Genomic DNA, 16,150 nt, shown 5'->3' with positions numbered 1-16,150 from the left:
GTATTTGTGTATTTGTGCATGTGTGTGACGCACACACACACAGACCTCGATCAGTGTTATTTCCCCAGATTAGCATGCGTTAACCCAGGGAGCAGGCAGGCAGGGTGATTTATCTGAATGCAGCAGGTAGATAAAAGAGTAGATGCAGCAGGATTACAGCAGATCCACTGTGGCTCTGTCTACAGTATCTCTGATATATGGCTAGTGACCTTTACACCTACACATTCTACAGCACTCACCCCACTAACTCACCCCACAAACTCAGACCACAAACTCACCCTACTAACTCACCCTACTAACTCATATCACTAACTCAACCCACTAACTCAACTGTTCTGAGAGCAACCAGGGCTGAGGAAATGACCCTGTTGGATTGAAGCTACTCTTTTGTTGGGCTCTATTTTTTTTAACATAGGTGTAGTTTGCCGAGGCTGACTGAAGCCGATTCTTCAAAATAAAACAGAAATGTGGTATTTCTATGTCAACGAACCCATTTGAACTCATTCAACAGTCTTGTATAAAAGTTCTTGTTATTTTAGGGGAGCTATCCACGTACCCCAAGCCCTCCATGTTGTGCCATATATTCATTTGTTTCTGGTATCAAAAGAAAAGGAAGAGTACTTTATTGATCCATATTCCTTACAGTCCATGAAATCTTCTACTTTTTCCCAAACCCTCCTAGTTTGGGTCAGAGAGGTTGTGTGGGGGCCATTTTTCCCATCTCTTCTCCAGTAGGATCTTCATTTGATCACTCTGTTGCAGGAGAACTTTCCTGCACTCTTCTTAGTCATTGTCTACATTCAGACCCAATCACTGGCTACTTCAATAAATAGATCACTAGTCACTTTAAACAATGCCACTTTAATGCTTACATGTCTTACATTACTCATATCACATGTATATACTATATTTTATACCATCTATTGCGCCTTGTCTATCTATGCCGCTCGGCCATCGCTCATCCATATATTTATATGTACATATTCTTATTCACCCCTTTAGATTTGTGTGAATTAGATAGTTGTTGTGAAATTGTTAGATTACTTGTTAGATATTACTGCACTGTCGGAACTAGAAGCACAAGCATTTCACTACACTCGCAATAACATCTGCTAACCATGTGTATGTGACCAATTTGATTTGATTTGATGTTCCTGCTGTAGCGAATTGGCTCCAATTTAGAGCTTACATCTGTATACGGCAAAACACACTGTAATTAAAAGAGCAACACACTCCATAATCTACAGACGGCACCACTGCACTCCTACAATTAAAAGGGCAACACACTCCATAATCTACAGACGGCACCACTGCACTCCAACAGTTAAAAGGGCAACACACTCCATAATCTACAGACGGCACCACTGCACTCCTACAATTAAAAGGGCAACACACTCCATAATCTACAGACGGCACCACTGCACTCCTACAATTAAAAGGGCAACACACTCCATAATCTACAGACGGCACCACTGCACTCCAACAGTTAAAAGGGCAACACACTCCATAATCTACAGACGGCACCACTGCACTCCTACAATTAAAAGGGCAACACACTCCATAATCTACAGACGGCACCACTGCACTCCAACAATTAAAAGGGCAACACACTCCATAATCTACAGACGGCACCACTGCACTCCAACAATTAAAAGGGCAACACACTCCATAATCTACAGACGGCATCACTGCACTCCAACAGTTAAAAGGGCAACACACTCCATAATTAAAAGGGCAACACACTCCATAATTAAAAGGGCAAGACACTCCATAATCTACAGACGGCACCACTGCACTCCAACAATTAAAAGGGCAAGACACTCCATGTCTCTGTTGCCTGCGGTGGAGGTTGTGTGTGTGTGTGTGTGTGTGTGTGTGTGTGTGTGTGTGTGTGTGTGTGTGTGTGTGTGTGTGTGTGTGTGTGTGTGTGTGTGTGTGTGTGTGTGTGTGTGTGTGTGTGTGTGTGTGTGTGTGTGTGTGTGTGTGTCAGTGAGCACAATCTCTACCCTCTCTCATGTGGCTGTCTCACTGTTGATTGCTGCTCTGCAGTGACAGCACTCAGTTCACCTAATGACCTCTCATCCCCCTGGTGATGCTAGCCATGATGATGAGGAGGAGGGTGATGATGATGAGGATGATGATTATTTCCTGTCACCGTCAGTGAAGGTCCCCAGCTCTGCCACGTCAGGCTGCTGTCACCGATATGAGATACGGATAGAAAGTCCCCTCTCTCTCCCCCTCGCTCTCGCCATCTCTCGCTCTCTCTCTCTTTTGCTTTCTCTCTCTCTCTCTCTCTCTCTCTCTGGTAATTAGTGTGTTTGCTTACCGCGTGTGTCACCGGCAGCAAACGGAGAGCACAACCCCTGTATCAGGCTCAGAGGGCTGCTAGAGTGGACAACCTCAACCCTGGTGTCTCCCCAAATCGCCCTCACCCCTTCAACCCCCTTCAGCCCTCACCAAGCCCCCCTTTCCCCTTGCTCATCACTGTAACTCAGATTTCATCTTTCCTGATTCATTAGCTATTCCTGATATGTTTGCCCTCTCAGCATTAGTAGTATTTTCCCTTTTTCCCGTCTCTATCACATCATTAAAATGTATGTCTAGTATTTTCCTAAATGTATATATATATTGCCATTACAGTCCTGTATATCCCCAGTCTCATACTAATGAGTACCCAGCCTCATAGCACTGCGTACCCAGCCTCATACTAATGAGTACCCAGCCTCATAGCACTTCGTACCCAGACTCATAGCACTGCGTACCCAGACTCATAGCACTGCGTACCCAGACTCATAGCACTGCTTACCCAGCCTCATACTAATGAGTACCCAGCCTCATAGCACTGCTTACCCAGCCTCATACTAATGAGTACCCAGCCTCATAGCACTGCTTACCCAGCCTCATACTAATGAGTACCCAGCCTCATAGCACTGCGTACCCAGCCTCATACTAATGAGTACCCAGCCTCATAGCACTGCGTACCCAGACTCATAGCACTGCGTACAAAGCCTCACACTAATGAGTACCCAGCCTCATACTAATGAGTACCCAGCCTCATAGCACTGCGTACAAAGCCTCACACTAATGAGTACCCAGCCTCATACTAATGAGTACCCAGCCTCATAGCACTGCTTACCCAGCCTCATACTAATGAGTACCCAGCCTCATAGCACTGCGTACCCAGACTCATAGCACTGCTTACCCAGCCTCATACTAATGAGTACCCAGCCTCATAGCACTGCTTACCCAGCCTCATACTAATGAGTACCCAGCCTCATAGCACTGCTTACCCAGCCTCATACTAATGAGTACCCAGCCTCATAGCACTGCGTACCCAGACTCATAGCACTGCTTACCCAGCCTCATACTAATGAGTACCCAGCCTCATAGCACTGCTTACCCAGCCTCATACTAATGAGTACCCAGCCTCAGCACTGCGACCCAGCCTCATACCAATGCGTACCCAGCCTCATACTAATGAGTACCCAGCCTCAGCACTGCGACCCAGCCTCATACCAATGCGTACCCAGCCTCATAGATCCTATCCCCAGCCCAACTTCCATTCCCTGTCCGGGTCCCCCTGTCCTTGCCCCAGCCCCTGTTTCCAACCTCTAGCCCAGGCTCATATCCTACCTCTAACCCAATGCATCCCCAAGCCCAATCCCCAGCCATCTCCCTGGACTTTGATGTTGTGACATTAAGCTAACGGTAGCTAGCGTTCTTACCACCAGTGCTGTCTAATGGTGGACGGTGGCTAATTACAGTGTCTAATGAAGTGCACGTAGTGGGCACGTCTGGCCGCCTCTCCTCTCCTTCCCCTCGCATTAGGCTTTCATCCATCAGCCCGCTCAACTGATGCCTCTACACCACTGCCTAGACCCACTGCCTAGTGCTAGACACAAACATTTGCACACATGCATGCGCACACAAACGCACGTGCGCTGATATAAAGACAGAAATACACGCACGCACAGACATTCACACAAACATAACCTGGCACATACAAATGCTCTCATATGCACACGCACACACTTTCTCACACATACACACACACACACACACACACACACACACACACACACACACACACACACACACACACACACACACACACACACACACACACACACACACACACACACACACACACACACCGTTGTTAACGTTGCTTCAGTAATTGCTTGTTTTACTCTATCCTTTCTAGTCCCCCTCCAACCCCACTCCTCTTGCGCCCCCCCCACCCTCCCAGCCACACATTTTATTAGGGTCATAATTGTGGAGCCAGGCTCCAGGCTTGTGGCAGGACAGGACAGGACAGGACAGGGGGAGAAATGTTTCATCTGAAGATGACGATTTGCTGCGGCCTCCTCTTGTTAATTATCCTGGGCGTAATGCATCAACGTGACGTGTGTGATACACGAGCTGTGTTTAAATACCAATGATATTCATTATGAGCCATTAATAAGTCAAATAAAGTAGGCCACTGGTAAGGATGGGGAGGCGGGGAGGTGGTCAGTGTATTGTGTGTGTGTGAGCTTTGGGCTGCGCGGTACACCGTATTTTACTATATACCGGTATCGATGTGAATTTACCTTCTATAACGGTATTTGAATGTTTGTTTTGTTAAATGTGATACGGCGTGTGTGACGTCCATTTTTATAGTTTACTTCTCATCTCTCTCCGCTCTCTCTCTCTCTCCATGCGGCTTTCCACACAGACCAAGCCACGCCCCCTGTCACTCAAGGAGCGCATTTGTTTGTTCCTCGACCATGAGACTCTTGGGTTCAGTCTGCATGGTCAATGCAGCACATACAACAATGTTGATGACAACAATGCTGTTTTCACTTTGCTCGTTCTATAATGACACCAAACAACTAGTTTGTCTTTTCTTAGCAAGTTGGGCCTAAATCTAGTTAGCCACTAATGTTAATCGCTAGTTAGCTGGCTAGCTAGCTAGCTAGCTAGCTAGCTAATAAATGTACTGAGTCAGAGCAAACGTAATTAGCTATACATCAGCATGTTATTTGTGCAGTATATTCTAAATCAAAGAGGAATATGCAAAGCATGAATATGTTAGCTACATGAAGTAGCTAAGAGAAAATATTAAATAAAGCCAAAGATTATAGGGTCCCCTAAGGAAACACTTATCAACACTTTAGTTCCTACCCTGTCACAGTAAGTCCTCCCTGGCATTTTCATTTGTTGTCAGAATGGCGGAATACCCATTGAAATCACTTGTATGTGTTGCCACCCTTGGCTCACGCACTACTCATAAAGCAAATCTTTAAAGCAAACTTTTATTATTAAAAAACACAATACCGTCAAATCCTGTCTTTACTGTCCAATTACTTTTAAATACCGTGGTATGATATTTTGGCCATATCGTCCAGCCCAAGTTTGTGAGCGTGCATGTGTGAGACGGTGTCTCTGTCCCGTCCATCCCCATCCGACCCCGTCCCCAGTCCTCTCTCCAGCCTCTCCATGTACATTAGCATCCGGGCAGACGAAAGAGGGCTAATTCACCATAACGGTTTTACTGCGGCGTAAAACTCCCCTACTCCTTCATTGGCAGTGTAATAAACCATTCCCCTGACATGTTCCTTCCTTCTCTTCCCCGTATATTTATCAATTAACCCCACACGTTTCTCCATTATGTCAGCATTTCCCCCTCCAGACTTGCATACTGAGTAACCAGGCAGAGACAGGAGACGAGGAGAGGAGAGGAGGAGAGGCCAGAGGCGTTATAGCTGCCTGGTGCTTTAAAAGGGGTCCCTCTCTGACACGGGATGCAGCTTTTATACACGCAGTGATCCGCCATCAGCAGCATGTAGAATAGATATCACAGCTTTCACTGTCATATTAAAATGGGTCCATGTAAAAACAGAGCTAACATTGTCAATCTGTGCTGAGAATATCATCTGCATTGTGAAATTTGATCAAAAATCACCACCATATCTACCATTACCAAATATATATTTTTTAGAATGCACTTGTTTCAATTTTGTTGATATTTAAATAGGCCAGATCATCATAATATTAACATATATTTAGGCATGGTGTTTTTGCTGCAATTAAAATGTTTTAATAATGTATAGCCCTTACTCAGCATGTCACGGTAATATACTAATGGACGCGGAGAAGATTCACCCTCAACATTTATTTTCAAGGTGAAGCATTTTGTTTACTGAACAAACGTAGAAACTGCAACATGCAACAATTTCAAAGATCTTACCGAGTTACAGTTCATATGGGGAAATCAGTCAAACGAAATAAATTCATTAGGCCCTAATCTATGGATTTCACATGACTGGGAATACAGATATGCATCTGTTGTTCGTTGATAACTTTAATAAATGGGACTCACAATGTGCCTCACAATGGGCCTCACACTGGGCCTCACAATGGGCCTCAGGATCTATTCAAGGTACTTCTGTGTATTCAAATTGCCATCGATAAAATGCAATTGAGTTCGTTGTCCGTATCTTTATGCCTGCCCATACCATAACCCCACCGCCACCACGAGGAACTTCACAACGTTGACATCAGCAAACAGCTCGCCCACACGACACCATTACACGTGGTCTGCGGTTGTGAGGCTGGTTGGATGTACTGACAAATTTTCTAAAACAATGTTGGAGGCGGCTTATGGTAGAGAAATTAACATTACATTCTCTGGCAACAGCTCTGGTGGACATTCCTGAAGACAGCATGCCAATTGTGCGCTCTCTCTTTGTGTGACAAAACGGCACATTTTAAAGCAGACTTTTATTGTCCCAAGTACAAGGTGCACCTGTGTAATGATCACACGCTGTTTAATCAGCTTCTTGAAATGCCACACCTGTCAGGTGGATGAATTATCTTGACAAAGGAGAAATGCTCACTAACAAGGATGGAAACAATTGGGCTTTTTGTGCATATGGAACATTTCTGGAATCTTTTATTTTCCGCTAATGAAACACGGGACCAACACTTTATGTGTTGTGTTTATGTTTCTGTTCAGTGTACATAAAAGCAATTTACCCCATATTCTATGGAAATCCAAATGGCTACCTATGGTACGAAATACGCAAAACTAGCTGTAGAATAACCTGTGAATTCCTGATTAAAAGCAGGTTGTTGGAGGGGAAGTCATATACTTGATGTTGGAGGTATATTTAGATATGGGAGATATCTCACCCAGTGTAGATGCAAAACAGAGCCATAAGGATAAGACTAGGTGTGTTTTAATTGAGCCAGCAGGCCTGTGAGAGGGGCTATGCTCCAGTGAAGCATACAATACTAGCCTGTCTGTATCCCCTCTCCCTGGCCGGCCCTGACACACATTCTGCTGCAGCAGACACATCACTAGAACAGCAACATGACAGCCTTCATATGGACTGTGTCTATGATCAGAGTTCAGCAGAGAGAGAGAGAGAAAGAGACACAGAGAGGGAGAGAGAGAGACAGAGAGAGACATAGAGAGAGACAGAGAGAGAGAGACAGAGAGAGAGAGAGAGAGAGAGAGAGGGGGAGAGACAGAGAGAGAGAGAGACACAGAGAGGGAGAGAGAGAGACAGAGAGAGACATAGAGAGAGGGGGAGAGAGAGAGAGAGACAGAGACACAGAGAGGGAGAGAGAGAGACAGAGAGAGACATAGAGACAGAGAGAGAGAGAGAGAGAGGGAGAGACAGAGAGAGAGACAGAGACAGAGACACAGAGAGGGAGAGAGAGAGAGAGAGAGAGAGAGAGAGAGAGAGAGAGAGAGAGAGAGAGAGAGCGGGAGAGAGAGAGAGAGAGAGAGAGAGAGAGAGAGAGAGAGAGAGAGAGAGAGAAAGAGAAAATGTAGATGCTGTTTTAGTTCTAGACATGCAGGATGTTGTGGACAGGATACACATATGCATACACACACGCACACACACACACACGCCCATTAAATACACAAGCATGCATACGCACACATATTAAGCAAGTCTATGCAGGTACACACACATGTGCACACTTCTGAACACTCAAGGAGAAAAGACAGTACATCCATGTCACAATAAACAGAAAACAAACCATGTTTCATGTATTTGCTGCGTTGCTTGCGTATTTGTCCTCTTTTAAAGCACTCTGTGTCATAAGGGCACAAGATGAGCGTGTTGCTATCATTGTGGCATCCTATATTTCCCACTTTTAGATATTGCAATAAATGTACTATTATTAGTGATGGGGGAAAAATTGATGCGATTTACATTTCGGGATATTATTTTTGCACCTGCATGAAAACTACACAGCATGTTCCCCATCTTCTTGTTAAAAAGGGAGGCCATTCGTTTTCACCAGTTATTTCCATGACTGATCAACACTCGTTTTCTCATGGCTCTCTCTCTCTCTTTTCCTTCCGCAGCAGACATATGGTGAGCAATAATTATTGGAACATCGAATCGCAATAAAATCGCTGTATCAACTCACAATACTGTACATATAGAATTGTGAGAATCGTAATGCAGTAAGTATCGTGATATCCCTGGTAATTCCCAGCCTGCTAAACATTGCTGTTGTTTTAGTGTGTGACCAGAATACTGTTGAACCTGTGTCTTCCGTATGGTAGAGTGGAATGAGATCTGATCACACACACACACACTGACACACGGCACTAGGGGGGAAGCAATCGCAAACACTTACAGCTGCAAATGGCCATTGTGTCATGCTAAAAGGTGTGTTGACGAATGAGGCCGCTAACCCTGGCTGAGAGAGCCCAGCGTTGTGATCAGCTGTCTCCATCTAATCCCATCGCCTCCGCTGCCGCCTGCTTTGCATGGGAATTGTGCATATTTAGTCTGTGTGTTGCGGACGGGCGGGTAGACAGGCGTGTTGCGCCCAGACCAAGCCGTCTCTCTGTTTCTCATTACAGCGCTAACTGTCTGTCTGTGGATCTGTCCCTAATAACGCCCAGCAACCAGCCACACATCACGGAGGGTACACTCTTAGAAAATAGGTTTCCGGAAGGGTTATTCGGCTGTCCCCATAGGCGAACCCCTTTTTGGTTCCAGGTAGAACCCTCTGTGTGAAGGGGTCTACAGTACATGGAACTCAAAAAGGTTCTACGTGGAACCAAAATGGTTCTACCTGGAACCCAAAATAGTTCTTCAATGGGGACAGCCTGAAGAGCCCTTTTAGGTTCTAGATAGCACCTTTTGCTCTAAGAGTGTAGCTTTAGCTTCAGTAGACCAGTAAAGCACGTTTGTCGATGTTGAGATCAGCTGGGATGCTCACATATGAAAACACAGTGTTAATCTAGACCACACAGCTAACATAAAGAGTGGCCTGAGTTTGTGGAGGAATTAGGCTTGTCAAAGAATTAACCAGTGATATCTTTATTAAAACATCAGTACCACATTTCATGTGGAAATAAGGGCGAACAGGCTTTACCATGAGGGAATAGGCTTAATGTGACTGGGATTGTTATTTGCAATGTGTTTGTAGACGTGCGTCTTGGTCTGAGATGGTAACTTAAGTTTAGTATTCTGTTTCAGTCTGCTCATTAATGTGATCGCGTGTCAGTGAACACAACTCTATCAATCCTATCCGTCTCTCTTCCTCCCTCTCTCATCTGGTTCTTATCCGTCTTACACTTCTGTTGGGGGGGGGGGGGGGATTACAATTAATGTTCTTTTTATTTCCGCCCTTCTTCGCCTTCTCATCTCTCTTCTTCCTCCTCTCTCTTCTTCTTCCTCTCTCTTCTTCTTCTTTCACTTCTTCAGAGGACTTTGTTTTCTCATGCATCTCATATATTACGGAATACCAACAAAAAAAAACAAGTGGGAGTGTGTGTTTTTTTTTTTTTACGAAGGCCCCTCGCTGTGCGTGTAATTTCTTGTTTGTGTGGCGCTCCGTCGTGTCGCTCCTCGCCTCGCTCGGCCCTCTGCGAAACCCTCTGGTGTGGACGAGAGAGAGGGAGAGAGAAAAAAGAGAGAGAAAAATGCAGGATGATAACAAAGGCAGCTCGGATTTCACAAACGCATATTTCATCAATCATGTGAATACGTGTGAGTGATTATGCATAGCCGTGGCAGGGTTAGGCCTGATTACCATGCACCATAAAGGCTGCTTTCTTATCTCATACACACTGATTAGTTTCTGTCTGCAGATAGCCTCTACCCTCCTCTATACACACACACACACACACACACTTGCTAAAGCCAGTGAAATAGACTCATTTCCCTGAAATGACGTCCCACTCTCCCAGCCTCGGATTAGATAGATGTAGATCCAGGGAAAGGCCTAATTCAGGTTTAGTTAAGCAGGGACTAGGAGATGAGATATAGATTAACCTTGGATTACAGCCCTCTGAACTACACACTCTGAGAACTTTGTTAAATGAGCCTTAGCTATATCCATGGCTAGGTTAACACATGTCCATGATAACCAAATTAAATCAGCCATTTACCGCAAGAGCAACCTTGATCTGGAGCTGGTTGGTTTTGGTAGAATGACCTGTATTTTAGTCATGTACACTGTACACATTTGATGGCCACATAGGAACCATTCTCATGCCCTGAACTGAACTTGATCCGTTTTTCCGTCCAGACGTTCATTTTGTTTTTAGGCCTCAACATTCTGCGGTCGATCCGAGAGGTGTGTTATGTCACTGCTTAAAGGAGAAATGTTCTGAGAACGCCCCGTGCCTTATGCTCAAAATAATGTGTTGTCTTTTCTGTATTGTCTCACAGTGTCCTGGACATGCCTGGCAATCAGACAGAGAGAGAGAGAGAGAGAGAGAAAGAAAGAGGGGCAGAGATGTAGAGGGAAAGAGAGAGAGAAGAGAGGGATGAAGAGGGAGAGGTTGAGGCAGAATTAGCCATGTATGAAAGGCCTCAGTTCCAGCCTCAACCAGGAAATTAGAAATTACTCTGTCAACTCTCTCCCTCTCTCTCTCTCTCTCCCTCCCTCTCTGTCTCTCTCCCTCCCTCTCTCTCTCTCTCTCCCTCTCTCACTCTCTCTCTCTCTGTCTCTCTCTCTCTCTCTCTCTCTGTCTCTCTCTCTCTCTCTCTCTCTCTCTCTCTCTCTCTCTCTCTCTCTCTCTCTCTCTCTCTCTCTCTCTCTCTCTCTCTCTCTCTCTGAGTGGTTGAAGTAAAGTAACTCATTTTGGCTGGGCCGGGGCTGGTGTCAGGGTGTCTGAATGCTAGAAGTGTGCGGAACGCATTAGGACTTGACAGGGCCCTTCGTGAAATAAGTGAAATTAATGGAGCTCTTTTCATGTTGGACAAGGCCGCGGCACCCCTTTCACGCCGCTTACAGTCACCGAAAGTCAATAGTTTTTTATTACTCCTCAGGTCGACCTACATTCCACACTACAAGTGCTAGACCCACTAATTGGTTTCAGTTTGTGGAAAGGGAGAGAGAGAAAAAAACTTCAACCCAAAGAACACTGAAGCAAATAAATCAATCTCATATTTTTTCCCCTGTCTTTTCTCATTGAGTTGGAGGGAGAGAGGAGGGGGAGGGAGCTCGGGAGGGATCGAGTGAAAGAGAGGATAAATGCTTGGTTAGAGCACTGGTCCCGTGAGGTAACAATATCTAGAGTGTTAATGGAGGGGTCTGGTTAAAGTGCTCTGGACTGAAGAGGTGACCTAAACCTACGGGTTTCCGTTCCAGTACGTCAGGGCTTTACCTCAGGCTCACACGAACGTGAAGTCCTTTGAAAAACAATAAATACTCATTATTCATCATTTCAAAATATGCTGTTACCATGGTATTAGCATTTAGCCCTCATTAGGCTACACCACCTATCCTCTGCCAAACCAAAAACAACACAGAGAAGTACAGGCAGTGAATGACAAGATGACTGAAATTCGGGGACTTGAAGAGTTGAATCGAAATCCAATTCAGGATAACTGTCATTCATTTTCAATGAATATTTAAGTGTTTTATCCTTGAATTGAGGATGGCTCCAACCCAGAATAGGACAATGCAAGTTAAATCCGTATACTAAAGCCTTTTGTAGTAGTGATTTATCAGCTGTGTTCCAGTGTGCGGTCAGTTCTTCAGCTGGACAGACAGACAGACAGTGTCAAGCTAAACTAAACTGAAGTGACAGTGGTTAGCCTCTTCAAGAAATGCCACCACAGCCACAAATTGATATGACACTTTGACCCCCCCTCCCCCTATGTTTGTGTTGCATTCCAGGAGCGTTGCTGTGTCTCTCTTCCTACTTTCACAGCTCTGGTGGCTGTGTGTGTGTGTGTGTGTGTGTGTGTGTGTGTGTGTGTGTGTGTGTGTGTGTGTGTGTGTGTGTGTGTGTGTGTGTGTGTGTGTGTGTGTGTGTGTGTGTGTGTGTGTGTGTGTGTGTGTGTGTGTGTGTGTGTGTGTGTGTGTGTGTGTGTGTGTGTGTGTGTGTGTGTGTGTTTGCGTGTGTGTGTGCGTGAGGGATCGGGGCACCCGGGTGCAAAGGAAGCTGTCACACGAAGCTCCAGTCATGGTCCTCTCTGCCTTCTGCCTCAGCCTGACAAGTCCCTGCCTACTACCCACAGGTTACCACACCACAGAGAGATGGGGCCACGCACACGCACCGACACACACTCTCCACCGACACGCACGCATCCGCATGGCACATATCTCCACACACACTGACATGCAGTCTACTGCACTCCATCCACACGCATTACCGTAGTGACATCAAACTGGCCACTTTGGTCAGCTTCGCACACCACAAGTAACGGGAACAAAATCCACTTAGTAATCCAGTGATTGACCTTTCAGAGCCCTACGTTAGTCAAAGATCACATCGTGCTACTAGCCAAGATTTGGGTGTGTTTCTGATGTCTAAGGGATTTTGACTGATAGATCTGTCTTAGATGTTTTCACTGTATGATCAGTTTGCAGAGGATATATGGTGGTGACAGCATGCGCGCGCGCGCGTGTGTGTGTGCGCGTGTGTGTGTGTGCGCACCGCTCTTCCGTCGTTAGTGTCAGTGTGCGGAGGGGGGCTCCTGTTTACAAGGACATGCTTGTCCCCGCCCCCCAGGCGTCGGTCGGCATGGCGATGATTGTCATGGCGATGGAGTGTGAGTGACAGGGCGATCACATGTTTACCCCGAGAGCAGGAAGTACACAGCGCCCCAGTCTCTGACATTAGTTTGTCCTTCCTCAACTTCTACTAACTACATATAGAAATAAATAACTAAACCCCTTCCCTCCCTCCCTCTCTCCCTCCTTCCCTTAGCGGCCAGCTCTAATTCCGAGGCGCCACTTTGTTCTGGGTTGTGGCCGCTGCCGTACTGCAAAGGTTGCTGGGTAATCGCAGGGCCTGGACGAGGGGGTCAGAGTTCACACCAGGTCACTCTCTGGTGTGTGTGTGTGTGTATGTGTGTGGAGGCGGGGGATGGCATGGACATCAGACCACACACACACAAATGCACACATGCAGTCACTACACAGGAACTCACATACACATACATATATAATATATATATATACCTACACACACTCTCACAGTCACCTACAGACACGTACAACTACACATACACACACTTACCTGGCAGTGTGGCGTTCCCTAGCATGTAGGCCAGTTGTAAAGTGGGCTCAGGCCCAGCTATAAATACCCCGGCAGCCTTTTCTGCAGCACAGCAGAAAAGGAGGTCAGGGTTTGAGCGGAGACTCTGCATTCATCATTAGCGGGCTGCCGCTGCCGGTAATTCGCCCGTTACAGCCGTGATTAAGGGCCCGGTTAGTTTCAGCAGCCGCTCCACTCTGCTACCGTTCCTCACCGACCATAGCGCCATCGACCGCCAGAGGTTACGGCCATGTTACGGTTCTGCTCCTACAGGAACACGCGGTCGCATGGTCAGAGAGATGTAGAGAGCGAGAGACAGATTGTATCTGTGTGTGTGTGTGCGTGTGCGTGTGTGTGCGTGTGTGTACGTGTGTGTATGTGCGCATCTATCAGTTCCACATACATGTCATTACATAAACACAACAAATTGGTCACATGGGGGAGAGGCGTTGTGCCGTGAGGTGTTGCTTTATTTGGTTCCAAAAGGATTCTTCGGCTGTCCCCACAGGAGAACCTAGGTAGAACCCTTTTTGGGTTCCATATAGAACCCTCTGTGGAAGGGGTTCTACCTGGAACCAAAAAGGGTTCTTCAGAGGGTTCTCCTATGGAGACAGCTGAAGAACCCTTTGACAGTACGTTCTAGATAGCGCCTTTTTTTTCTAAAAGTGCCGTATGTGAAGAATGTAGGTCAAATGCTGCGTTTACAAAAGGCCTATTGTTTACCTTTGTGTTTGGTGACTCGTTGATGTCTCGATAAGCTGTTGAAGTCTAGCAAAAGTGTGCGAGTTTGAGCATGTCCGTAAGGCCTATGGACATTTTGTTTATCGGCACGAAAGAGATTGAGCAACCGAAGCACCACTCTTAAATGAAACATGTTGTTGACGTTATGGAGGACAATACCACTGAAGAGTTTAGATGGGAGGAACTCCCTCAAACGTTTATTCCATAGGCTGGGATCTGTACTATGCAGCTGTTGCAAGAGCACATTTTTCACTGGCTGTCCACAGGTCGCAAAAACAATGACAGGCAGTTTAAAATAATTGAAAAGTAATCATCTACTTTTTCAAAAGTATTTGTAATCTGATTATAATATTTGTGCTGGTAACTTAGTAATGGATTCCATGGAATCCATTACTCCCCAACCCTGTATGTGTGTGTGCATGACGTTATTTTCCTGAGTCTGTGTGTGTGTAGTTATTGTGTTCTGTGTTGGGTTGTTGGGGTGTTGTAGCAGTACGTCCATGCCCTCTGTGAGAGGCTTGGGGGGCCGATGACAGGCCTGTCACAATCACTCATGAAAAGAGCATTCACTGCCGAAGACACACACACACACACAGGCTTTATGAGGAGAACATGCTGTATGGGGACGTAATGCTTCATTGAATATGTTTCTGAATAATGACAGATTTATGTTATTTCCCACTTTGACATCTCTCATAGCTACTCCTCGATGACGACCGCTTAAACCGGAAGTGAGTAACTTTGTGTTTCTCTCTCTCTCTCTCTCTCTCTCTCTCTCTCTCTCTCTCTCTCTCTCTCTCTCTCTCTCTCTCTCTCTCTCTCTCTCTCTCTCTCTCTAGCCATTCAAGACAGTCTTCACCACTTGTCATGTGTTTGATAAATTTGGACGCCTCTACTCCAACGCTGGGAAGATTGTATGAAACTATCGTTCAGTAAGAAAATTCAACTCAACATTATCACACTGAGAAGTGTGGACTTGTATTGGTAACTGTATTCCCTTTTCGTTTGTGTGTCTTACTGTATATGGATGGATTAAATTCACGGTCACAAGAAATGTACCATAGTGTTATGATGAGCATTTTCTTCAACCTATGTTCAAGTTCAACTTAACCTATAATAATGCCATGCATTTTATACAGTAGCAATGTAATCACACACACACACACACACCTCTCTCTTCCAAGAAACGCCTCATTCTGTCAACCGCCATCCCAACACACAAACACACACAGCACATGAGCACGTAAAGCCGACTACCTCATCCCTCTGCTGATTCTTCCCATCCTGGAATCAGGCTAATGGGGACGCTTTCCCACAGAGCGGGGCCACACTCGGCGGCCCAAAATAAATGTGCTTTCATTTGAGAGAGTGGAGCAACTCATCTGCCTATAGCTCCCTGATTTCATTTCCACACCTCATACTGAGTGCTTTGTTCTGTCTGGGCGGGTGTGTGTTGTCTGGTGATGAGTCCAGGGCACCAGTGTGTAATCTGGAGATTCAGTAGAGGGATTGTTGTGCTCTGGCCTAGTCCATCACTTCCCAATAACTCTGTGTGTGTGTGTGTGTGTGTGTGTGTGTGTGTGTGTGTGTGTGTGTGTGTGTGTGTGTGTGTGTGTGTGTGTGTGTGTGTGTGTGTGTGTGTGTGTGTGTGTGTGTGTGTGTGTGTGTGTGTGTGTGTGTGTGTGTGTGTGTGTGTGTGTGTGTGTGTGTGTGTGTGTGTGTGTCTTTACATGTGGATGTGCACGCGCACGAGTGTGTAGTCCAAGCACACTGGTTTGGGGGGGGGGGGGTCTATTTTCCGTGTGTGTGTATCAGGGAGAGGGGTGTAGGAATACGGGGTCAGGGGTGTGACAGGGGAGTGACGGGCTGTCTCAGCACACTGCAGCCTCACAG

At 46.0% G+C, this 16,150-nt stretch overlaps 1 protein-coding gene across 1 annotated transcript in view; it reads left to right on the top strand.

Moving 5' to 3' along the window:
* The window catches only part of spata17 (spermatogenesis associated 17), a 58,871-nt gene extending 43,054 nt beyond the window's left edge, over positions 1–15,817 (top strand). The window contains exon 10 of the mRNA XM_046364498.1: positions 15,097–15,817. Within this exon, the coding sequence (XP_046220454.1) occupies positions 15,097–15,177 (81 nt within the window). The 3' untranslated portion in view covers positions 15,178–15,817. The remainder of the gene's footprint in view (positions 1–15,096) is intronic.
* Positions 15,818–16,150: the final 333 nt, after the last annotated feature.

The sequence above is a fragment of the Oncorhynchus gorbuscha genome, linkage group LG10 (assembly GCF_021184085.1).
Source record: "Oncorhynchus gorbuscha isolate QuinsamMale2020 ecotype Even-year linkage group LG10, OgorEven_v1.0, whole genome shotgun sequence".
Classification (NCBI taxonomy): domain Eukaryota; kingdom Metazoa; phylum Chordata; class Actinopteri; order Salmoniformes; family Salmonidae; genus Oncorhynchus; species Oncorhynchus gorbuscha.
Note: the sequence above shows the minus strand (reverse complement) of the source record. Positions and strands in the feature narration are given on the sequence as shown.